The 26,748-nt window shown below is 36.8% G+C and overlaps 1 protein-coding gene across 4 annotated transcripts in view; it reads left to right on the top strand.

Annotated features, from left to right (window-relative positions):
- The window catches only part of DCX (doublecortin), a 770,468-nt gene that overhangs the window by 478,105 nt on the left and 265,615 nt on the right, over positions 1 to 26,748 (top strand). For 2 of the 4 annotated variants that reach the window (XM_044087888.1, XM_044087887.1), the window contains exons 4-5: positions 13,986 to 14,088; positions 19,913 to 19,990. In XM_044087888.1, the coding sequence (XP_043943823.1) occupies positions 13,986 to 14,088; positions 19,913 to 19,990 (181 nt within the window). The remainder of the gene's footprint in view (positions 1 to 13,985; positions 14,089 to 19,912; positions 19,991 to 26,748) is intronic. The other 2 variants (XM_044087890.1, XM_044087889.1) reach the window with 1 other exon arrangement.

The raw sequence follows: 26,748 nt of genomic DNA, 5'->3' as shown, positions 1-26,748 counted from the left end.
CTGTATTCAAACTTCAGATTTTCTATCCCGGAAACTGCATGTTAATGCAGTCTGTATTTTTTATGAACCTCTACTTACCAGGGGAAAATTTAACCTCTGTCCCTGAGGTCAGCCCATAGTCTACCTTTATTTAAATTTATTCCATTTTATTTTCCTTTTTTTTATTTTGGTGAGGGGCATGGCCTGAACAGCTGTACGGTACTCACAATGATTGACCAGACAACCTTCCATCCATCTCTATGCTCAAATGCCCCCCCTCCCCAGTTGCTGTGCCATATACCTCATAAGGTGGACCCAGGTCCTGCTGTCTACAACTAAAGTCTCCTTTCAGGGTAGACAACATTTTGCAACCCACACTGTGAGATGATGTCAACCCTGCATCCCACATGGCTCACAGCCTAAAGGCAAAACAGTTGGGCCACTCCAGAAATATCTTGGGGGGGGGGGTTGAGTACCTGGACACACCACTACCCCCAAAAAACATCTCCGATACTTGTAGATAAGCCCCAGGTTCCTCTTTTTTTTTTGATATATGGAAACTGTCAGACACCACTCTAAGCAAATCCTCCATTGCTCTCTGGAATATGCAGCCCCTATCTAGTCACATTTACTATGATTCTAAATATATATATATATATATATATTTTTTTTTTTTTTTCCAGACTTAAAGAATGAAATAGTATCTGCCTATTGACAGATTTGCATGTCTTTGTACTCGCAGATTAGGGCAGGATTGATAAGCACATGACTACCACTGAGCAACTGTACCACTCTAGAAAACTTCTTGACCATCCCCAAACAGTTATGCCAGTGACCAGGCTGACATGGTCAGGCTTACTACCCAGCTATCTTCTGCCGCTTCCCTACCTTACTGCCACACCAGTGCTGTACTAACTTCCATACATACCAACACATTAGCCTAATTTATGTTTTGAGACATTTAACAAGAATAAAGCTTACCTGAGAATTAGAAGCCATCAGGCTTCTTTTGTTTCTGCTTCCCATACCTGGCCAGGCATGACGATCACAGAGATGCTGGCAAATTGTCTGTCAGAAGGCTGAACTAGAGCAGAAGCATCCTATCACTCTCACTCCTTAAATACCCCTTCCCCCTCCAGTCCCAGAATAATTATAAACCTTGGCTCACTTTTTATGACCTAATATCCTGTTACCCAGTTTCCCAAAATCCCAGGCAGACATTCATAGACACCTGCCCTGGTAAACATTTATTTTTATCAGACCTTTTCACTGACAAACAGTATAATAAGAAAATGGTAGAAGTAATGCCACCTGAAGTTATAATGAGCAGGTAAAGAAGATATAGACCACTTTTTGTTGGAAATATTTTTTCTGACACTGTTATACAAAATGATCAAGTAATAACAATAACATTGAACATATATAACAAAGAACAGTACAGTGAAAAAATATTATATAGAAATACCATGCAAATAAAACTATTTACACTATTTAGCAGTAATGCTTCATTTACAAGTAGGAGGAAAAAAAGATCCTATAACTGGAAAAAATATCCCATATTTTTATAGCATTGTCAAATACCAAGCAAAAAATATATACCATCATAATTTTCATCAATAATTCTTAGCTAATGTATCTAAAACATTTATTGAGCTTAGTGATCAAGAAGCCTTTTGACTTGGACGCTGCAGCAGAAATTTAAAGGATTTGATGGGTTCTAATGCTAAATTCATAAATGTTTCTCAGTTTAGGGCATTAAGAATGCATTAATTCTTTGTAATGTAGCTTGTTATTAGCATAAAAATAGAAATGTTTTTATATCACTAGGGGTTACTTTTTTGGGAGGTGGAGTGAGTAATATTGCAAACCTCCAGTTTATTTTGGATTGTTGTAACAACCAGATGTTAATTTTTGTTGCAGGGTGAGCTATACACTTCTAGTGAATTTGCAGTCCCAGAGTATATGGAGCAGATCTGCCTTATTATGTCTGCATGAGGGACAAATTACCAGAAAATAATTTTTTTCGTTCTTATACAGTGTACTTGACAGTTATTGTTTATAAACATGAACTGAGTAAAGAATAATTTAATAAGTAGAATATATTTTAGATTAGTTTGTATTATCATAAGTGTATCTTTATATCTATCAACAAAACATTTGCATGAAGATCAGTAAGAAAAGTAAAATAGGAGTCTTGATATCTATAATTTATAATTAACTTATGTTGATTAAATAAGGCTTTTTTCAGAAACTAAAGGTGACCATAGTTTTTTGAAAACTCGTTTTTTTGATCTATTTGAGAGACAAACATAGAATTAAGTTGCAGAAGATTTTAAATTTGATTTAGAAGTGGTAAATATTCCTTAAGAAGATTAAGTTTCAATTGAATTTGTTCAAATGAAGATGTCCCCAGTTGTTTTATCTTTAATTAGTATATAGTTCCAACATTATATTGTTCACTTTGTTATTTGGATTTAAATTTTTACGTTGAAAATAAATTAAATGCTTCTTCCAATATAAGCAGTTTTAGAAGTTACTTAAAAGCAATATTTCTTGTCAAATTATATATAAATATATTTGGTTTAGTATTCTCAGTCAACACATTTAGCAGAAAAGGACACTTTTGAATAACTGGAAAATTGTGCTGGAAAACAATAATATTACTAGTGTCTTATGTCTCATTCAACACTTTGTGTACAAGAAAGGGAAAACTTGTTAATAATACTGGAAAATAATTCCAGCAGTGTGTATACAGTGTTCTCACAGAAAATGAAAGTGTAAATATCTTTGTGGAGTATGTGTCAGTTCCAGGTTTGTAGACACTGGTTCATTGTTTAATTTAGGTCAAATTGACAATTTCTTGGTCAAAAGGAAAAGTGTACCTGCAATTCTGCATGTGTAGTTTATGCAGCAAATTGTTCGACCTGCCACAATGTCTGTGTCAGTAAAGTGAATGGATGGCTGTCACACAATTATATACATATTAAATGCTATAAAATCGTATAATAAGAATAACACATTGTTAATAGCATGCTGAACATTGTCACAGTTTAAAAAGTTTCTGTTTCACATTATTGACTCTGTGAACTTTATACATTCAAACATTTTAACCGTGTTTTGGATAAAACGGTATAACTGATGAGTTTGTTTGTATGTACAATTGTGGGTGACAATTTAAACAAGCCTAAATGAGTGAATTATTCTTTCTGAAGAAGTTCTGATTATAAAGTAATTGCCTTTATGCACAGTTCTGGTTTCTCTCTAATGTTGAACAGTAGTGTCAATGTCAGGACACTTTGGGTTCTTTCTTTGCGTCATTTTGGCATTATTTTTAGTGCTACAGTATAAATAGCTGTCTGTCACTTCAGCACCATTTTGTCTGCTTTGAATCTCTAAAATCAGCACGTAATATTTTGCTGACTGCTGTCAAAAAGTTGTTAATGCTCAGTGAACTCTTGTCCAATGTTTTGTTTCATTATAAGAAAAAGCACTACTGCTTCAGGTGAATGTAAAAAGGAGTAAAAACGTATTTCAAAACCATTTTAACTTATCCAGCAAACTAATGACTGAATTATGCTGTTGCTCTGCCTCCAACTGATGTGTATAATTTTGTAGTCATTTATAAGATAAATACATATGTTTATGGAATTTAAACATATTAATAAAGTAAATAAATGTTAAAAGGTGTACACTGATAAATACTACAGTATATATATATATCAGGAAAATGAACTATAGAATTCATACTGATAGTATTGATTCCTTCATTAAAAGAAGGGCTTGAACACAAAAGTGTAAACAAAAACTGTGTAAAAGTATTTCTTAACTGCAAACTTTCCTACTAACTTTTGTATCTCTGCTACCTTATTGCCATGTTTTTCTCCTGAGCAAAACTTGGTTAAACGACAACAGGATAGTTTGCAATGATAAACCACTACTTTACCTGTTGGTAGTATTTAGAAAGTATGGAACACCTACAGTGTTCAAAGGTAAAATGGATAGAGTGATTGTTAAAATAATGTTTAATTGTAACCATGCTTTTCAATTACATATACTGCACTCACTGTAGGCAGGCACAAAGGATGGGCCTTAACAACCGTTGTTTTAGCTCAGTATCAGGAATCGTTATAAGGCGTTCAATCAGGAATGTTCAACTGCTACTACAAAGAGTGACCATCGAATAACAGAACAAAAAACAATGAATGCATCGATGTGATTGTCACAGTAAAGATGAATACTCAAAACATTGCCTACTATGAAAACAAAATAAAGTGGGGGGTCCTCCTTTGGATGAGATGACTATTAATGATGAACCTGTTGTCAGTTTGCCAGCCATTTTACTGCATATCACTATCACACTAATATCTATCTACATATCTATATGTATGTTTGTGTGTGTGTGTGTGTATATATATATATATATATATATATATATATATATATATATAGATATACATATATATATATTATTTTTTTAGTGTAGCATAGGTCATTTATTCTTCAAGTGCAGTAGCTGAAGCACTGAAATGCAAACTTGAAGCATGCAGCAAACTGAAATGCAGCTGAAGCACTGAAATGCAAAGTGCAGTCCGGGTCTGAACTGTCTGCAAACAGCTACAGTTAACTTTGAACCTAACACCACTCTTAAGTATTCAACTCCGGTACCACCTTTAACATTCCTATAAGAAAAGTGCAGTCCGGGTCTGAACTGTCTGCAAACAGCTACAGTTAACTTTGAACCTAACACCACTCTTAAGTATTCAACTCTGGTACCACCTTTAACATTCCTATAAGAAAAGTGCAGTCCGGGTCTGAACTGTCTGCAAACAGCTACAGTTGACTTTGAACCTAACACCAGTCTTAAGTATTCAACTCCGGTACCACCTTTAACATTCCTATAAGAAAAGTGCAGTCCGGGTCTGAACTGTCTGCAAACAGCTACAGTTAACTTTGAACCTAACACCACTCTTAAGTATTCAACTCCGGTACCACCTTTAACATTCCTATAAGAAAAGTGCAGTCTGGGTCTGAACTGTCTGCAAACAGCTACAGTTAACTTTGAACCTAACACCACTCTTAAGTATTCAACTCCGGTACCACCTTTAACATTCCTATAAGAAAAGTGCAGTCCAGGTCTGAACTGTCTGCAAACAGCTACAGTTAACTTTGAACCTAACACCACTCTTAAGTATTCAACTCCGGTACCACCTTTAACATTCCTATAAGAAAAGTGCAGTCCAGGTCTGAACTGTCTGCAAACAGCTACAGTTAACTTTGAGTATGTGTCTAACTGTTTGAGACAATCTTCATTTTCCCCTGGAGAGCACTGTGCTTTGGCTGTAAGCAGCCCCCTCCCCCACCACCACCACCACCACCACCACACACACATTCACACATCTTCCACTTTCTCTTATTCCCTTCTGTTAGCAAATAGTATCAATAACTGATCAATACTGTGTGTTTGTTTATTTAAACTATACCACAGTAGCCTACTGATACAAGGTTATCCTGGTTTTCCACCTGAGAAATTAAGACAAGACTTACAGTTTCAGAGCAGTCCTTGGTCAATTGTGATTGTTCTTAACCCATACTTGTCTTGCTTTGGCTCATTAGCAGCAGTGCAAAGAACTGCCTGCTCACACCCTTGTTCTCCCCTCCCCTTCCCTGTTTATTACCTTAAGACAATCCCAGAGTTAATAAATATTACCTGTGGCAGGCACCATTTGTAAAACTACAATCCACTCTGCTACAGACCCCATGAAGGCTCAGTGTCTCTCCAGTAAGTGTTTTACAACTGTAAATGCCTATTTATGTTGAATTGTATTAGACATTTTACAACTGTATATGTTTATGTTGAATTTCAAGCCTGTACTCCAATCTGCTTACTTACACTATCAGACTATTTACCTCACTCATAGGACCAAAACCTGGGACTGGGTTAGCCCCGCTCCGCTTCGCCCTCGCTACGCTCGGGCTCGCTTCGCTCCTCTCCCTGCCCCCTTATCCCACCTGCCCCCACTGTGTCTACATTTATAGCCACTAGGCCACACCCCTACTTCCTCTCCAACCTACACAACTTCCTCTCCAATTTCCTCCCCCCCACCACTTTACTGTTTAACCACTACTATTCCTCTGAAGCACATTGACCCCACCCATTGATGACATATAACATGTCTATAAATAATTATAAACTCCTTCCTCTTATCTTACCACTCTTAATTCTGCCATACTTTCTTACTAGCTATGAAAATCTCACATTCATAGGTTTCTCTTATCCAAAATGCCAAACCAAGACCCCCTACCTCCACTGACTGCGGAACTTGCCCACTACTACACTACCCCAAAAATTATAAATTCCAACCACTTGCTACTAAAAAAGCCATTCCAATCAACACCAAAATCCAAATATGAACTAAAACTACTATTCAAAGTTATTAGACTACTAGCGTATCTAAGAAAAAACATAACCAAAGATGGGGACATCCATCCTAATCCAGGCCCAACCTTAACTCAAAATCCTACCAGCTCACCACTCTCCCACCAACTGGTCAACTCCCTCCTAATATGCCACTTAAACATTAGAAATCTAAACAATAAGATACATAGCCTGCATGCTGTACTAGCCAAATACCTCCCCAACATAATGTGTCTATCTGAAACATGGCTCCGGCCATCAACCAAAGACAATGAGATCCTGCCTCCTGGTTACAATATACTTAGGGCAGATAGAGTAAAGAAAAGAGGAGGTGGAATAACTGTCTTATATAATAGCAGACTTAACATCATAACTAACCCTATACAACCACCCCAGGTCTCTAACGCTGAAATACTAACCCTAAAAATTCTACTAAATAATCATAAGGGCATTAACCTAATTGTGACCTATATTCCCCCTGGGAACAATGTAGAAACACTAGAGGTCATTCTACATTGGATAGCCAACAACTACCCTCAAGAAACCATTGTCCTGGGCGATGTTAATATTGACTGGAACCAATGCACAGCACAGTCCAACCCCATCCTTGTTAACCTACATGGATTCTCTCAGATAATATCATCTACCACACGTACAGGTAACAATAACCAAAAAGAGAGTATACTAGACTGGATACTCACCAACAGTCATCCCCAGAACTATATGTCTGGAACTCTCCCTAATGATCTTAGTGATCACCTGCTCACATACATCATGAAAGACAAAATTAATTGTAAAAGCTTACCTATTTATAGGTCTATCAGATCCAAGAAAAACTTTGACCCAACTAAATTTCAACTTGAACTCAAATCATGTAACTGGACAAAACTAAAGTTCCTTCCCTTGATGAGGCAGTGTCATCATTTAACAATTCATTCCTTACTATACTTGACTCGCATGCCCCTAAACGCTCAATAAGAATTAAAACTCAACTAGCACCCTGGCTAACAACAGACAGCAAAACCAAAATAACAACTAGAGACAAAGCGTGGGATAAATGGCGCACCAGCAAACTACCCTAGATCGTATCAAATTCCAACAACTTAGAAATGAGACTAAAAAGCCATCATACTAGATAAGAAAAATTACTTCTACAATCTGCAACATAAACATCAGAATAACCCTCAAAAGTACTGGGCAGGCATAAATAAACTTCTCCAACCAGGCAAATCCACTATTCCGACCCCAGGAACATTATCTGACAAGAGCCAAGAAGATATAGCCAATTCATTCAATACTTTCTTCACAGAAACCATCCAGTCATTAGCTAACCAACTTTCTCCTCCCCACACTTCTATAAACACTATACCCGATTCACCACTCTCTTTTAACTTCCAGCCAGTGTCCACATCCTTTATCAGATCCCTTTTGAAAAAACTGAAGCCAACCACCCTTTCAGCCGATCTTCTGCCGGCTGAATACCTGCAAATTGCTGCAGATGTGGTAGCCTACCCTATCTCAATCCTAATTAACAGAACCATAACCGAGGCCTCAATCCCCTCAATTTGGAAAATATCCTATGTTATTCCACTCCACAAAGGAGATTCATCCACAGAACTATCCAACTATAGACCTATAGCCATACTATCACCACTTGCCAAAATTATGGAAAAGTGCATGCACAACCAACTAATGCTCTATCTAACCCAAAATAAACTACTCACAGACTCTCAACATGGATTCAGACCCCATCATAGTACAACCACTGCCCTCCTCTCTTTTACTGAAAACATTAATCTTAACCGAATAATAAAAAAATATCCTCCGCTCTCTTCCTGGACCTATCGAAAGCCTTTGATATGGTAAACCATCAGTTACTTCTACATACTTTAAAAACCTTGTATCTAGATACTCCAGCCCTTGACTGGTTTCAAGCTTACCTCACTGGGAGACAACAAGCAGTAATGTGGCAAAACAAGCTCTCCTGCCTACTACCAAATACCATAGGAGTTCCTCAAGGTTCCATATTAGGACCTCTCCTCTTTTCAGTCTTCATAAACGACATCCAAACAGTCATCCCTGAAGCCACCTGCATTCAATATGCAGATGACTCGACTATAATATGTTCCAATGCCTCTCTTGCAAATCTACTAACTACCACCCAACATAGCTTCACCAAAGTCGAAAACTGGCTTGCCAACCATCTCCTGATCTTAAATCCAAACAAAACCAAGTTACTTCTCTTCTACCCAACCAATAGATCTCCGACTGAAAACTTCACCATAAAATCCAATAATGGGACCATCATCTCCCCAGACACCTATACAAAGCTATTAGTAGTAAACATTGACAATAAACTCAGATTTGATATTCATATCAACCAAGCCATTAAGTCAGTCAACAAGAAACTTGGGACCCTATATAGAATTAAAGCCTTCCTTACCCCGAATGCCAGGGCAGCCACAGCCCGTTCACACCTTCTCTCTACCCTACTATATGCCTCTCCTGTCCTCACTCACCTTAACAAATCTGATCTGGCCAAGCTCTCATCCTGCTATAATCAGATTGCCAGGTTCGTTACAGGCCTACCCTACAGAACACACCACTGTACTAACCTGAAAAAGCTTGGATGGATAGAATTCCCACACCTTCTTCACCAGTCCCAACTCATAGAGGCCTTCAAAATCCTTAAACAACCTGAGAATACCCCAGCACTAAAAAACTTAATGACTCCCTACTCCAATCTAAGCTGCCTTCACTCAGCAAATAGACTCCTTGTCCAAACAACTAAATCTCTCAACCTAGGTGGTGACGTGCTATTTGCCAACACCACTGGTAAAATATGGAACTCTCTCCCAAATAACATCACGCTTGCAACTTCTCTAAGTCAATTCAAAAATAGTCTAAAACTCCACTTCAAGTCACACTGGCTATGTCCTTGCTCAAACCCAGACTAGCTCTGTGCCATTAACTAAAACATAAACAACTAGCTAAGATGATAAGTACTTTGTATACTGTGATAAAGAAATATGTATCCTGTCTAACTCTATGTTATTATACTGCCTACCGTCCTTGCTAATATGTTATTAATGTTACATTTGTAGTAATCTCAGAAATAGTAATGGCAGTCTTGTACTTGTATGTAAATAGCCTATGTTTTTGTTAAGTTCTTTCAGCTCATTTACTATACCTAATTATCAATGTAACTCTGTTGGAGCTTTTCTCCCCGGGCCTCCGCTGAAAAAGGACATGTATCCAGTCGGACCATCCCGGTTAACAAATGTAAAATAAAATAAAATAAATAAATAAATAAAATAAACTTCTTTGCCAGCAGTAACATCTTCATTAGTCACAGATCTCATTAACTTGGAATTATTCAGATGATTTTTACTTCGACAGAGATTGTGCATACTGGCAGATTATAATGAGAATAGTTTGAGTTTGTTTTATGGTTGAAATATTCTGAAATGGGTACCCTTGTCATTATTAGTTCATATAATTTGTTTCACTGCTTACTGCAAAAAATTTTTCAAAACTCCACATTTAAAGTGTACCATAGCAGGTGATGTTATATTTATTTATTTTATTTATTTATTTTAATTTATTTATATTTGTTTACTGGGGTAGCACACTGATCAATATTGTCCAATTTCCTGGTCAAACCGGGTGAAATAAAAAACATTTCACAAACACAAATACAGGAATACGAGCAATAACAGAATCATTTAAGCACAGTGCAACGTACAATCAGGTAGAGTGTGATGTACAATATAAGCATTTGTTTCTAAAGTGGGTTAATCTTCAGTGAATTGTGAGAGAGGAGAAGATACTTGGAAAGGGGATATTTCAGGTACCATGTTCTGTGCTGAGGCAGGAGCATTTGGCTTGGATGAAAATGTGCTTTTTGAGTTGCATTTTGAATTTCAAATAAGAGTTTGTTTCCTCAATGTTGATGGGGCATGCCTGCCAAAGAGCAGGTGCCCAGAAGTCTAGCTGCAATGGGAGTAAATGTGTTGAGATGGAGTAGTTTGTAGAATTGGGATCCTAAAAGTAGGTTAGCTCTTTGTTTCATGGGTAGCTTATGGCTTTTTCTAGGGTGGTACAGTAATGCTGACAGACTGGTGAGTTTGTAATGGATTGGCAGATGGTGTTAGAGGTAATTTCGTGTATAGCACTGTTTTTCTTGGACTGAACAAAGAATACAATTTAATACAATCAGGAGGGTGAACTGAAGAACACATGCATTTATGCATGGTCCTAAAAATGTGTGCAGGGGGTCCATGGTTTGAAAACAGTCCAAAGGTTCACTTAACCTGCCACTGGCCAGATGCATTTTCTGTGACTGTGGGTTTCAAGGCTAGAGAAGGTTATTATTGCTCATACTAAGTGTATTTTCATTGAGAGACTGTAATGTTTTTATTTGCAAGTGGCTATCAGTGTTTGTGATAAAAAATTTAAAATAAAAGTTTTAAATTAAATCCAGATATCTATAATCACTGTAGAAATAAAGAAGAAAATAATATGCACATTGACAGGATGGAACCATTACTCTGTCTAGGGCCCCATTGGATCATGACCCATTTCTGGTCCATACTGTCCTGTAATCTCACACAAAGCCAAGAACGGACAGTGACAGATTGCAATAAAAAAACAACATACCTGTCAAACTCTTCCCATATGCAAAACATCCAAATACATTACAAATCCCTGACAAACCTTTTTATCTCTCACATTGTACATTATAACAGAATGTCAGCCTTCATATTTTTATACAATAGTGCAGTGAAACAGATGTGAAGTTGCTCTTTTTAAAAATCACTCAAAAAAAACAGGTCAACCTTATGTGAAGTCAACCATTTCATTTACACACTTGTAAAGGTGTTCTCCTCACATCATATTTGTATTATTTTTCATTTCTGTACAATGCTGTTTTGTTTAGCATAGTAACTTCTGTGATATATTTTTATTTTAGAGAAGTTTTATTATGACTTCATTTATCCATACAGGCAGATATGGCCATTTTCTTACTCCCCAACAACAAGGCGGACTTTTAAAATAATTAGATCGACATTATCTGGTACATTATGTTTGTCATTCTGGAGGATTGATAATAGAAACAAAGAAACATATTTTTCCAAGAGCTGTAGTATATTTGGTCAGTCCTTTGTCCTCTGTCTGCTGGCTCACCTTTGATCCAGTAGAAAAGGTAAAAGGCAAAGTGGGCGAGACAGGTTATCACAGCTGCTAGTTATGTACAAAGACATTCTGAAATAGAGCAATATCTATATTGTGCTGTTTGGTACAGTTCTTTGCAGAGATCTGGGTAAAAAGAGTTAAAAGTCAGTGTAACTGTTTCTTCCAAGTAACTCCAGCATTACAGTTGCTCATCAACACATTTAGGGAATTTAGGGAACAGTTATCTGTTGCTATATGAAGTCATCTTTTTATTAACATATGAAAATCCCTGTACTTTCATCCATCGTGAGGTACATCATGAAAAGAAAATGCTGAAAACTGCAGAAGTCATGATCATGCCATGTCAGCATGGTAACACTTTCCAGAATATAAAACACTGCATGAAATTAAAACTAACAGCTGCACTACAATGTTTAAAGTGTATTTCATTACCTCCAAATAATTTTGAAGTATTCAATATTCTGCTATTCAGAAGACTAAAACATTTCCAATGAAAGTGGCCATTGATAAATACTTTAATAATATAAATGCTTTAATAACAGATCCTACAGTGAATTAATTCTGTCTTTTCTAGAGCTAAGAGTAGAGTCTTTTTAGGATATGATTTCATATCATATCTCTATAAGTTCATCAGTGTCTGGCATATTTATACTTTCAGCTGCAGATGTATGCATGCAGTGCTCTTGTGCTGAGTCCCTTAGTAAAAAGAATCATCGTTAAAGCTGTGGATTTAGTGTTCTTTGTTTTACAGAATTATATAAAATGTAATTCATACACCATTCTAAACTCAGCCAAATGGAACTGAATAGCAGGCATAATCCTTCCGGGAAGTGCTGTCAAATAAAACCTATTCGCATCAATTTCAATTTATTGTGTAATTTTTGATTTTATTCACCAAAAGAAGAAAGTTAATTTGAATGTAGCCTAAAAGTATATGTTCTAGTTTAGTTCTTTCTATTGCTTCTAATACTTATATCTTGTTGGAATATTCTGCCTCCAGACCACTTCTGCTTCACTGAGCTAACTTATAACCATTCTGTGTGCGTGTGCGTGTGCGTGTGTGTGTGTGTGTGTGTGTGTGTGTGTGTGTGTGTGTGTGAGATATGTTTTTGGGAGGGGTTGGTTGTCTATAGCAGCTGACAGTCAGCTACTCACAGGAGTGTCATCTCCTCCACTGGCTCTAACAAAACTGACTAGACTTCCTTGAAGTAAATCTAATCCATTTTTGGAGACAATGAGCAGATTGTGGTGCCCAGGGGCAACATTAAACTGCTGCCAAGGAATATTTTGACTTGCTGTCCTACACTACTATGCACTCTTAGCAGTACAAGGGAAGGGGGCAATCAGTGACTGCTGTGTTTGGTTTTTCCATACTCTCTCACATGTCATTGCCTGCAAACAGCCTCATCCATCTACCCTGAAACATGAGGTGTGGTTTCCCCAGCCTCTACAAGAAAATCTCACCAATAGAGTGTACGAACGTCAGACGCATGTATTTATCTCTTGCCACCCCAATCAGAGGATCAAGCATGTCAAGCCCCTTCACTCCTCTCCTTCCCTGCTTAGTTCATCTAATGGCAGGAGAAATGCCTGAATACTCGCCTGAATTGCAATGATACCCCCATCATTCTCACATGGAGCCAAGCTGCCCGTTGTTGTTGCCTTTCGGCTTTTTTTGGTTAGGGGTCACCACAGCGGATCTCAGGTCCACTAATGATTGGCCGTAGATTTTTCACGAACACCGAGGTGCCAGCTCGACATTCAACCTTCAACGAAGGCACGCCCATTTATACATGTCTTTCGAGCGCCCACCCAACTGCAGGGAGGACATGCAGACTCCACACAGAAGGCACTCCCCACACTCCAGCCGAGAATCGAACGGGAGAACCTATTGCTGTGAGGCAACAATGCTACCAGTGCAATATTATGTAAGAAAGCAGAGCTTTCTCATTATATGTGTTTTGCAGGTTTGTATAGCAATGTGAAAATAGTGGCAGTCAGAGATATGCATATCATGCAAAGGTTTTAATATGATATTTACAAAACTACTAGCAAATTATGGATTTAAAGAAGCAGTATTATTCTAGTAAAGATGACTGTTGACATTTCTATGTCCCACATGGATTGGCATCAATGTTTGTTGATTCAGGTGGAGATCTTAGAACATTCAGGGAGTTTCAAGGCTTTTGATATGGTAGCTAAGTTAGTCTGAGCGTTTGAACCTTTTCAAAGAACTATCCATTCCAGTTAGTTGTTATAAAATATTCCTTATGCATATTGTCTGATTACATTTTCAGTAATACATACATTATTAATTAAAATGTTAAAAAGTTGACATTATTTTAGATTAAGGAAATGACATATTTCTTATTTTTTTTTTTTTGCTTTTTTATAGGTGACCTGCCTTCATGATTTCTTTGGAGATGATGATGTTTTTATTGCTTGCGGGCCAGAAAAATTCCGTTATGCTCAAGATGATTTTTCCTTGGATGAAAATGGTACTTTTTTTTTTTTAACTGAGATATGTATTCTTGATGACTCTTGTTGTCCAAATAAGAAGTGAGATACGTTGGCTGTCACATGTTTTTCTACTGTTACAGTTTCCTCCAATACTCTACAGGTCAAAGAAATGCATAAATAATGCATTGCCATTCTCTGTTTTAAAACTGGTACAGAGTAAATGGCAGCAGATAAGGAAAGACTGATCTATAATAATTAAGCTATATTAGTATATAGTTTGATTTACAGAACTTGCAGAAGGTTCCCTTACAGCTTAGCACTAGACATTTAGCAGATTGATGCTCACTGGCCTAATTTCAGGACAGCACCTAGAATGTTGACAGGAGGCACATGGTCAAACATTGAGTACTGATATACAAAAGCAAAATGTTTATCTGCTGCATGGACAGACTTTTAAAATATCATCTGTTTTGGTCATTTCAGTGTTTTTCAAGAAATTAAAAAAAAATGTCAGTATTTAATGACGTGCTAAATAGTCACTCAGTGAAATATCTAATATATTATAGAAAATTTTGAGGACCTCATCTAGATAGTCGTCTGTTTAGACTGCCATCTCAAAGTCATCTCAAGGCATACTGAGAAGAATACATCCATATACCTTCTGTTTATGCTGCAAGTTCATGTCATTATCGCAACGAGAATTAAGAATTCCTATCTAATATTCTGCTCAGACTGTCAGTTCATATTTTCCATGTATTGTATACATATTTTTATTTGTTTCTTAACTGGATATAATGACTGAGCCAAAAGACAATTTTCATTCATAACTATAAAGGAAGTCAAACAGAGAAATATGTGGTAACCATTTGAAACATCGGAACCCACCATAGAGTGAGTCCTGAAATACATCGACTGAATGGACTTACATATATTAAGTCTGAGATGCCATTTCTTGGAATATTCCCTTTTCTCCAAGGTATGGTGATCTCGGAGTTGATATATATATATTTGGGAGATTTTCAAAATTTGCACTTCTCCTGTGTTTTCGTTTTCTTTTTTTCTGGCTTGTCAGCACTCAGCATTTCGAGTGCCAACATTTCATCAGGGAACAGAAATTGATACATGTACACTGCATAGATAATTCATCTGCAAGGATAATGAAAGAACAATTGCAGACAATACAAATGTTTTTTTTAAATGCATAGAGGTGTCATAATATTCTAAAGCTAAATTAACCACACATCCTATAGTCACAATTTCCTTTCCTTATGGCCTGCCAAAGAAAATATTTCTATTTATAAGTTCTAGCTTGCTTTTATTTTTATCTAGACATGAATAGATTTCACTGTGAGTTACATTACAGATTTTAAAAACAATGCAAGATCATTCTTCTGGTGTGAAGAAGTGGGTTATAAAAGCTGAATATGATTACGTATGTCATGTTTCCTTATAGACATTAGCATGAAGGCAGGGGGCATCTCTGGTTTTATAACTGATATTACCAAGTTGCCTGCTTCTACTTTTGTTTATTATTACCATGTAAGTCACCAGACAGACATTTTTTTAGTGAGAAGTTCCTATCATTGGTCATTATTTATCTGTACTCAGCCGTCATCAGACCAGTTATCAACTACTGTACACCATCCGGCATGTACTTGACCAGGCACTTGCAACAGCTGAGACTCTGCAGAGATTCCTCACAAAAAGAATACAGGGAGTAAACAAATCCTGTGTGGATTGTCTCAAATGCCTGTCCCTGTACTTGGTCTCGTATAGACTCCTGCAAGGTGATATATGCCTATCCTACAAGGTATTCTGTCATCCTGTACTGATGGATTTTTTGCATATCTGCAAACAAATTGCATCAGAAATACCTGTTCTAAGCACATAATCCTCATCTGCAACAGTAACAGGACACCTGGGAGGTACACATATGTGTCTCAAAGATTACCCCTTCTCTGGCACATGTTCCCATCCATGTGAAGCAAAGTTCATCCCAAACTCTATTCAAATGTAACTTGGATCAATGGATGGGACTCACAAATTTAGACCCAGTATGGCACCTGTATCCCTCTAATGGACAGGGGTAGCCTGTGAACACTTAATGTGTACAAGACTATATTGCAACCATAAAATTCCTTGGGTATAGACTCACATCAGCAATATGTTTTTTAAATTTGGAGTAAGTTTGACTAGACTTAAATGGCTCTAGGGCTGATAGCCTAGTAACCATTTATGCACCTATAAGTAGCTACATGTGAGAGTAAACTGGGAACAAAGTCTAGTGACTGAATAATTCTTAATTATTATTTCTAAGAACTAGTAAATGGTACATTTGAAAACAATTCAGCTGTAGATGGTAATGAAACAAGTTTAACTTGATCTTTAATGTCACATTTTAATTTCTAGATTTTGAATTTAATGTTTGTCTTAAAAGCATAGTAATCTGTGATGTATTAGGCATGATATTTGGAAGAAACTGCATAATTTCTAGAAACCTCTATAAGGCTTGCTTGCCTTCTCACTTTAACATTTTGATAGTTACTTCAGCATTTTCTACATTCGATTTCAGTATGATTTTACAATATGATGCATGTATTTTAGACTTTATATTTTCTGCTATTTAACTTTAAATTATGCTGTTGTAATCATTTTAGCAGTTGCAACAGTGTTTTGGTTTGCTCTTTTTGTGTATGGTCCACACTAATAGATTGGCAATTTATACTTAATATTTTCATTACTGGATATGCGATGCAAAAGGTCATTCGAATGCATCTAGTGTTGTCGAAGTATTGAATGAAAAGTTAAGGAATCTGTGCCATCCTAATGCAGCATTAAAAGTACACAATTTGAATGTTTCTTCTACATTTGCCAATCAAAGTTCTCCAATTTGCCTCTAACAGTGCAAAGAACTTAATATTTGGTGGTGTCATAATTTCTTCTTTGTAAGCAATGAGCGGTGATATCTTTTATTTTCTTCACGCAGATCTTTTGGATCAATACAAGTACATCTCTTTTCTTCCTTTACAGGTCTGACTATACTATTGACCCATTTTATTGGTTCTGATTGCTTTTCAATGACATTTATATTTTCCCTTTACTTAATTTCCTTCTCACCTCTACACACCAGGACTTACATGTATGACTTTTTCTCCTGGGAAATGTTATGTCTTTAAATAAATTGGCATAATTATGAATACCATCATTGTTATAGTTCTATACAATTTTGAAATGCCTGCTGTACCACTGTGGTACCATTTATGATGCTATACGAGGACACTTTCACTCTTTGCCTTCACATTACGAATTTATTTATTTATTTACTCATTCATAGTTTCTAACATGCCAGTCATCTAAGGTGCTAGAAAAAATATTTTTCATATGTTATGATCTGCTACTTTTTACATTCACATGTCTGTAGGTTTTAAATAATGGTGCTCCTTGCAATGCTGTTAACTGCATTCCTGTAGTTCTCTTTTTTGTGACATTTAATCCCAATGCTTCAAACATGTCTTCACACAAAATATTACACTCTGTACCTTTTTGTTCATATATGAGCTTTTTATGTTTGTCATACATTACTATAACTTGAGTTTCTCCACAAAAGAGTCAGATTTATGGTACCAGATCCTGGACTGTGCTGTGCAATAATGTGACTAGACTCAGAATTTCAAGGTTGTGATGCAGCTTTAATTTCACACAAAATGGCAGGATACTGAAAACACAGTTACCATCATAGCTTATTTTCAAGGGTAAGGCAAGAACTATATGCATTATGGGTAATAAGCATTATTAAAGATAAATGCATGTTTGCACATATATACATTGGAAAGCTCTACACAGAATTTAGGTCATTACATCTCCTCTAAGGACTGATCTTTTTTTTCTGTAAATGACTTGTATTCCAGTTGCATAATGCTTGATATATATAAGAGACATTCATAAATGCAATATAGAATCCTTAGAAAGAATTTTAAACTTTATACACATTTCAGCTAATACCTGTTTAAGCAGCTTTTCAAGGATGTTGTGCAATTTTAACAATAAAAAATCACTCTTCCATTTCCTGATATTAAGATAAACAAGAAACTCCACACCATACAAGCTCTCCTTATTCTGGATGATATAGACATTTAGATCATCAGCTGCACAGACGGGGACAGAAGGTGCAGGAGTCTCAATCTGTATCAGCAACAAGCAGAACTATGTGTTGGTTAAACAGAATGAGGCCCTGAAATGTATTCACATACAAATCACCATAGATGAAGTCCCATACCATATCGTACCAAGCTATAGGTCACCCTCTGTGTCCCTAGAATCCCATAGCTCATACCTAGACCTACTAGAGAACACTCATCATTAAACTAAATACCCTATTCATGGGAGACTTTACCCCTCTATAGACTGGCAAACATATGCTGCCTCATACTTAAAGATTCCTGGACTTTATTAACACAAATGCCCTTGACAAGATAGTGAGCACAACCATCAGAGGTTCAAACATACTGGCCCTGAAACTGACCAGTATGGGAGAATGCTGCAAATTGGGAACTGTCATAGAGTCCTACCATGACACAAACATCTTATGAGAGGATGTAACACAGAAAAATGACTGGTGCCAAAATCACGGGTTAAAACTCAATGTGAAGAAATGCATTATAGTGCCTTTTGGGAAAACTGCCACCTAGTCTAATTACTCCATCAATAAGACACCTCTAAGAGTCGACCTGGTAGTCTGGGATTTGGGAACATATGTAGACAGTAATGCAGCCTTTGACTAACATGTGGCCAAGTTAGTAAGAAAATCATTCTATACTGATCAACTTATAAGTATGGGCATGACATCCAGGTCCAAGAAAATCATAGTTCCACTTTATTTGGTCCTTATTAGACCCATGAATGATTATAATGTCCCCTTTGGCATGTACCTGACCAGATATTTGCAACAGTTGGAACACCCACACAGGTTCCTTTCAAGGAGAATCCAGGGTATAAACAAATTGTCCTGTACTGATCTCCTTAAAGTTTTATCTATATACTCTTTCTCCTACAGATTACTGAGACATGATCTATCCCTGGCATACAAGGCATCCTTGTATCTAGCTATGATAGACCTTTTGTGTATCTGCAGAACATACAGCATCAGAACCACTAGACCCAAGGATTTAAATTTTGCTTGTAACATAAATAATACATGTTAGCGAGACAGATGTGTGACTCAGAGAATCCCCATGCTCTAGAACAGGCTCCCCATCCATGTGAAGCACAATCAGTCTTTAACCCTATTTAATCGTAAGCTTGACCAGTGAATGGGAAATTGGAAATTCACTCTGGATCTGTTCCCCATGTTTCTGATAGACAGAGGCAGACAGTAATGCCTAAATTAACACACCCTCCCCTACATAACCTCTAGAAACTGCCCAATGACCATAGCCCCTCCTAAAAAGCCCATGATACAAGTGGGTTGGACTGCACACCTGCACAGCTAGGCTTATAAAGACCTTGGTACTCATTAGCCTAGTATATACCTTTGAACCTATGACTAGAATGACGAGACATAAGAGCTTTATGAAGATCATATTGGTGAAGAATCCTTTTGGCCACTTGGACTGCTCTTTCAGCAGATCCATTGGATTGTGGGTAGCAGAGACTTGATGCAGAGTGCACATAGCCATCTTTTTCAGCAAATTGTTGAATCTCTGTGGATACAAACTTTGTACCATTATCTGTGATTAATTCTTGTGCCATGTTTGGTGTCTTCAGTCAGGCAGTAATTTGTTGATTGGTCATTTTTTGGTGCATACAGAATTTCCTTATCTCCATAGTAACAGTGTAGCACTACAAGTCATCTCTTTCTTCCAGACTTGCATAGATCTGCAGCTGTTCTCTTCTATGAACCTTGTGGTACTGGAGCTGGTAGCAAAGGTCCTGTCCTCCAAGGTGGGTATGCACTATGTAAAACTTTGAACGTATGTTTTGCAGTTGGCTAACATGCATTATATTTATGTTATTTATTTAAAAAGCTTCATTATGTAGGTAGTGGTTAAAAATATATTTGTAGTAATTGTTTGGGGGTTCAGAGGGTGGCTTAATGCCTAAGGTGTTTGCCTTACTAACACAAGGTGCAGGGTTTAAGTCTCACAAGGGATAATTGGCTAGGCTTAAAATGGCTCGCAAGGGCAGTTAGCTTAGTACTAAAAACTTTGAACTATGAACTAAAACAATGATTTTCTAAGAAAACCTTTAAAAAAATATTTAGTATGGTTTAACATGTATTGCAACTCTAGTTGTTAAAGTCAGCCAAGTGATTTTAAAATGTATTGCCTATAATGCAATTTAATGGTGTTTAAATACCTCTGAAGAAACTGATTGTTCAAACTGTTCTACTTTTGATTTGTTTAGAGTTTGGCACTTGTAATAAAATAATTTGTATTTTTCTTAATTGCTGGATTTCTTTTAACATACGGAGGTTTCCATGCATGAAGTTAGAGTCCGTTCATCCTTTTTTTTGGTTTATGTATATAGATATATATACACACACACACACACACACTATATATGATTTACTATCATTTTATTGAAATGGACTCAGTCGAATGATCATATCATCGACCGACGTCCGTGTAAACACACAATGCCGAACTCCAGAATTGCCGAAATGCATCTCGAATGTGAACTAGTGATGAGCTTTAACATGGGTTGAGATAGTGGTGAGATTTGTACTTTGGCAATATTGGAGTTCGACATTGCCAATGTTCGAGGATCGGGTTTCACATGAAGTGGATTCTAGCAAGTCTATTTCAATTAAATGATAATAAACCTAAATATATATATATATACGATGGAGAGACCTGTGGATGATTGTCCTGTTGATATAGCGACTACACGACAACTTCCTGACTGTCCTATTGAGCCGAATGGTGTACGACAGCAGTTGGATTGTCCCTTGGATGGACCGCTTTCAGGGTTGTTGACGGAGATGAGCAACCCACTACTTCTGTTGGATGACTTATCGACATCGAACATGGAATTGGATATTGATAGCAACATTCTGGTGAGGCAACTCAGAAGGGACATGGAAAATGATCTGTTTAAATATAAGAGACTGCAACTACAGAGGCAACACCTAGAAGCGAGCTTACATTACAAAGTGGTTCCGAGGGGCCTCCGTATACTTACATGCCGACGTATGGCAATGCCTACCTGGACATCCTGGCCAAGTGGCAGGTAATAAATTTGCAAGCTAGTAGAGCTTACATGGAGCTCATTATTGATTACTTTAAACCTGTAGAACAAGAATTATTGGTTAACATTAGTCGGCAGCAACAGCGTCTTCTTAAGGCTGTTGGTAGTGACTTAACGGATGTAATTCTACAGGAAATATCGGAGAAGGTCACTCGCTTTGGTAATACTCTACTAAATCAGAAAAAGAGAAAGCTATGTAGAGATCAGCATGATTTTAAAAACAATAATGTGTTTTGTGGCCTAAAACTGTTAACCATTTGCAAACACGTAATTTGAGTAATTCAGTTCAACAACAGACTATTCATAATAATGTTACAACTGATGATGTTCCTAAGGAATATTTAATAGTGGATAAGGCTGCTCAAGTTTCCTTGAATGAAGCAGCACATGCTTTGAATGAGCATAACCGAGATGATGGTCCTTTGGGAATAAATAGAACTGGTAACAACAATGCCTCAGGTGAATCCTGTGATGCTGTCCTTTCACCTCAGTCCATTAAATCAGTGTACTTTACTCCTGCCGAAGAACCATCCATCTCCTCGGCCGGAAATTTAGTTCGTACCAATACTGTGGTACGACGCAAAATACAATTAGATAAGCTACAACTTAAGGACAAGCGGGATTTTCCAGAGGTACCCCTCCCCATTCGAATAGGGAGAAAGAGGTCGATCAATTACGATCGACCCAGAGACCCCAAGAGGAGGGACACATATACAGAAGCACGTCATCCCTACAAAATGAAATGGAACAACAATCAGTAGTTATGAATATTTCTAAATATGAACTTTCCACAGCTGAACTCTCAGTCTTGAATAAAGGTCTTACCTTTATTCCCAGTATGTCAATTGACTTGAGTGACATTCTTATAGCTCTACAGATGTTTGTTAGAGGTATCAATTTGAAGTTACTACATCATAATGACAGGTCTACTTGTGAATTTAATTTTAGATGCAAAAGTTTAACTAATCCACCGCTACATCCTAGCTTGGAGTTATTCATTAAGGGTATTGAAAATGATGTCTACCATGGCCTTGGTTTTGTTGCGTCTAGTGCTGGTGGCAATCTATCTGTTGGGGAATTTCAAGCCCTTTCAGCCCTGAGGAATAATGAAATTGTCGTTATACGACCTGCGGACAAAGGGGGTAGGATTGTAGTAATGGACCGTTCTTACTACGTTGACACAATGGTTAATATGCTGAACACATCGGAATATGAAAGGGTTGATTCCATTAATGTTATGGAGTGCTCCAAAACTATTATGAATGTGTTAAGTGAGTGTGTGTCATTAAATATTATTACCAAGGATTTATGTGATTATCTTATAGTTGATACACCCTTGATACCACGCATTAGTGGTCTCCCCAAGGTACACAAGGATCCTCTTACTCCTCCTTTGAGGCCCATTGTTGCTGGAGCTGGATGGCTGACGGAGCCCATCTCTGTGTATCTGGATCACAAGCTCAAGTCAGTCTTGTCTAAGTTTCCTTGTGTTCTTAAGGATACTGGTTATTTTCTTGGAGACCTATATCAATATGCTAGCACTACAAATAGTTGTGATGATGTATTATTAGCCACCCTTGATGTTACATCTCTCTTTACATGTATACCAAATGTGAGTGGTATACAGATGGTTAAATCTCTGTTTTATGAATACATGTCCATTACTGAGGCTGATTTTCTCAGCCTTTTGTTAGAGATTGTATTGGAGAACAACTTTTTCCTATTTATGGATAGGATGTATAGACAGGTATCGGGAGTAGCTATGGGCACCAGTTGTGCCAATTCCTATGCCAATTTGGTGATGGTAGCCTGGGAGAAGGAGGTTATATTTAATAATACCCACATCGCCTTCTATAGGCGCTTTGTAGATGACCTCTTTCTCCTATGGCGTGGCACTGGTGCCTCTCTAGCTTTATTCCTGCAACAACTGAATAACCAGGATGGTTTTTTGAAATTTACTTTACAGTTCTCAGACACCTCTATTGACTACTTAGACACTACCATTTATAAGGCAGGGAATATGTTCCATACCAAGATTTTCAGAAAGTCCTGTCATACTGATTCCTTTCTTTTTAAGGATAGTATGCATGATCCTAAAATATTTCACAATATAGTGAAAGGGCAGGCTTTGAGACTTTCGCGTCTCTGTTCTGAAGATTGTGATTTCCGCCTGGAGATGGAGAACTTAGAAACCTCCTTTGTGAATAGGGATTACTCACCTATTGAAGTAAATAGTATATGTAAACAGGTAGCACACCTAAGACATTCTAGGGGTAAACCTTATTTTTCGAGTAGAAGTCAAGACAGGGTTATTCCAACAAAATTGGGACCTCAGTCCTCATTGATACTACCGTTAGGTAGTAATACCCCTAATGTTCAACGAATTATATCAGACCATTGGGGTATTCTAATGATAGATTCAGATATACGTGAGGTTGTGGGCAATTGTCCACGATATGTGTACAGTAATAATAAGAACTTGAAACAACTGTTGTGTTTTCCTGGTTTGTGTTTTAATAGGAATAATGAAATTCTACCATGGCAATTTGGTACTAAAAAATGTGGTTCCTGTCTGCAATATCAGTTCATTGATACATCTAGATTCTTTCCAATTTGAACGATGGGAGACTATGGGATATCAGAAACAGATCTGACTGCAACACTAGACACGTTGTATACGTTGCTTGTTGTCAGATCTGTTTCTGTTTCTATGTAGGAAAAACAAACAGGTCTCTCAGAGAGAGGATTAGGGATCACATGTATACGTATTGCAGGAAAGAAACATATAGTGCCATTTCCAAACATATGCTGATGTTTGGTGAGGAACACAAGTTTTTGCTTCAAGTATTACATGCCATGAGATATGATCCACGGGGCGGTGATCTTGTTAATTCAACAGAAGAGATGGTCCACGGGGCGGTGATCTTGTTAATTCAACAGAAGAGATGGAAGTCAAATGGATTTTCCGTCTAGCAGCACATAGGGGTGCTGGATTAAATGATTATGTCCCTTTAAAGCCGATTTTAAAAGCGAGACCCCTGAGATAGTTTTACATATATGTATTTATTACATGTATTGGCATGTGTTTTTATTTATTGTTTTATTTTAAATATATGTGTTTTAATTGTAATACTTGTGATTTTGTGGCTAAGGAAATGACGTGTGGATACAGGATATGAGATGATACATTTAAGAGTTTGATTGTACTGCTTTACTTGTAACGTCTGAGGAAGAGAGTTATTTCTTGAAAGTGCTCACGTTCTCTGTTCTATTAAAACTGTGTTTTATCTACAACTGGACTATTTTTTGGCTTTATCGTTAACATCGCTTTTATGAACAAGGTTTTTGATTCATTTATTCGAATATCCATTGTGTATTTTTGCCTCCATCGTTCCGCTGGGCTGCTGTTTCTTATATATATATATGTGTGTGTGTGTGTGTGTGTGTGTGTGTGTGTATATGCTTGTACGCATCTTGACATACACAGACACACACACACCATTTTTCATGTACTCTACAAATGTATTTCTATAACCAGGCAGTAAACAAGCCATCAGATGTTTCAGCTCAGCATTCCTTCTTACATAACCCATCAAGTAATGAGGCATATGGTCAGCATTAAAAAATGTCTTAAGTTTTTCTAACATAGTCCATGATGTGTGCAGTCAAATGTGGTTTCTTTATGTATTATTAGTTTTGCCTTAGCGCTGTATATTTTATGCCTATCAAACTCTATTTCTTTTGTTGTTTCTTATTCGTGACTTTTTCATATATGGAATGATTTAGTGTTTAAGAAATATTTGGACAGACAAGCCTATAGGACTAGTTGTCAGGATTTATTTGCTTTTTGCTTGTAAGGTGGTACTGTACAGCTTTCACTGTGGTCTTGTATTTTTAAGAATGCTAATAAACATTTCTACTGATGTTTCAATAGCATTGGCTTTGTCATTTGTACGGACATTGTTGTACTGATAGACAATGATTTAACAATTTAGTTGAATGAAACTCTACAGATATTTGTTGCTCAGTGAAGCTTTCTTTCTTAAATCAGAATGTATTGCTTTATATATTTTATGTTGGGTCCTCTACCCACAATCAAATAGAGCTGCTGAAAGAACAGACCAGTCTGCAAAAAAGATTCTTGACCAATCTCATATCTCTTACATAGAAGAGTATGACTGGGCCACTGATTATAATCTGTTTATTATATGTTTGATACATTGATGCCAATAAATTCAACTTGAGAGTGAATTTAAGTTTATGATCAGTGACTCAATCATAATTCTTTGTAGTGCATGGAGCTTTATCTGCTCCATATCCTACTGGTTACCAGGGAAAACAATTGTGAACTATTTTGCTGGCTTTCATAGCCATAAAACACTTAGTGGACACTGTCAGAAAGGCAGTGTAATGTAGTCTGTTACATTTATACTCACCTCTATTTCTGAGACTGTCATTAGTTGGTGAGTACCAGCAGGATTTATTGACTGGTACTAGACCCAGCCTTAACAACTTTAATAGTGGGCATGTAACAATTGTTAAGGTCAGGTAACATGCCACTGTAGAACTTAACTGGTTTGTCTTTTTCTGAATATCAGAGCATAATCACCACACTCCATATACTACAGTGCTAAAGCTATGATATTAAAGTGATAAAAAAGAAACGGTATATAAAACCTTTATTTGTTAGGGCCATGCTTTTGTTTATGTATATGTTATGTCAAGTGGATATTTTATCTATGAAGAATATGTCATTGCCACAACTAAAACATTCATGCAACTGTAGAAACTGAGTAAGCAGATAAGCTAACATGTTTTAGGAGATTAGTAGCATTCACATTTTTAGGAGTCATAAGTATAGAATTTTACGTCATTCAGTCTTCACACAGACAGTGGTGGAAAGGTTACATGTCTGCAGTTTACTTCCAGTTTTTTAACTTTCAACGTCTACTCATTTCTTTTAGCCTTAATATTGGTTTCTGTTACAAATTAGAATTATTATTTTTTAAGCAGGATACTAAAGTTTGAAAAATGTATATTTCACCTCTAATAACTGATTTTTAAACCCAAGCAATTTATCAGCTATACTGAACCCCCGATTAATAATTTGGGAATTAAGTAATTGAGGTAATGTTTCTATAAGTGTTAAACTTTTCCAAGCACTTGTTAGAGTTTTTATCACAATATATAACATGAAGGAGAAAAGCTGAACAACAAATCAATGTTTATAGAAAATATAAACAGCTAAATTGTAGGGCAGTTTGGGATCAAGAAAAATATGGCTTATGAAAAAAAGTTGCATCATTGACTCAGCAGAAGTATAGCAAAAATGTAAAATATTTTTTCTTGTGTGGTATCTTATGTGGATTCATGTAGAGAAAACTGGAAAATGTTTACCTAATTTGGTAGAGCTAACAATTTGATCAATGTTATAAAGTATGGAATTACATTTT

The sequence above is a fragment of the Protopterus annectens genome, chromosome 11.part0, assembly GCF_019279795.1.
Source record: "Protopterus annectens isolate FY-2018-M chromosome 11.part0, PAN1.0, whole genome shotgun sequence".
Taxonomy (NCBI): domain Eukaryota; kingdom Metazoa; phylum Chordata; order Ceratodontiformes; family Protopteridae; genus Protopterus; species Protopterus annectens.
Note: the sequence above shows the minus strand (reverse complement) of the source record. Positions and strands in the feature narration are given on the sequence as shown.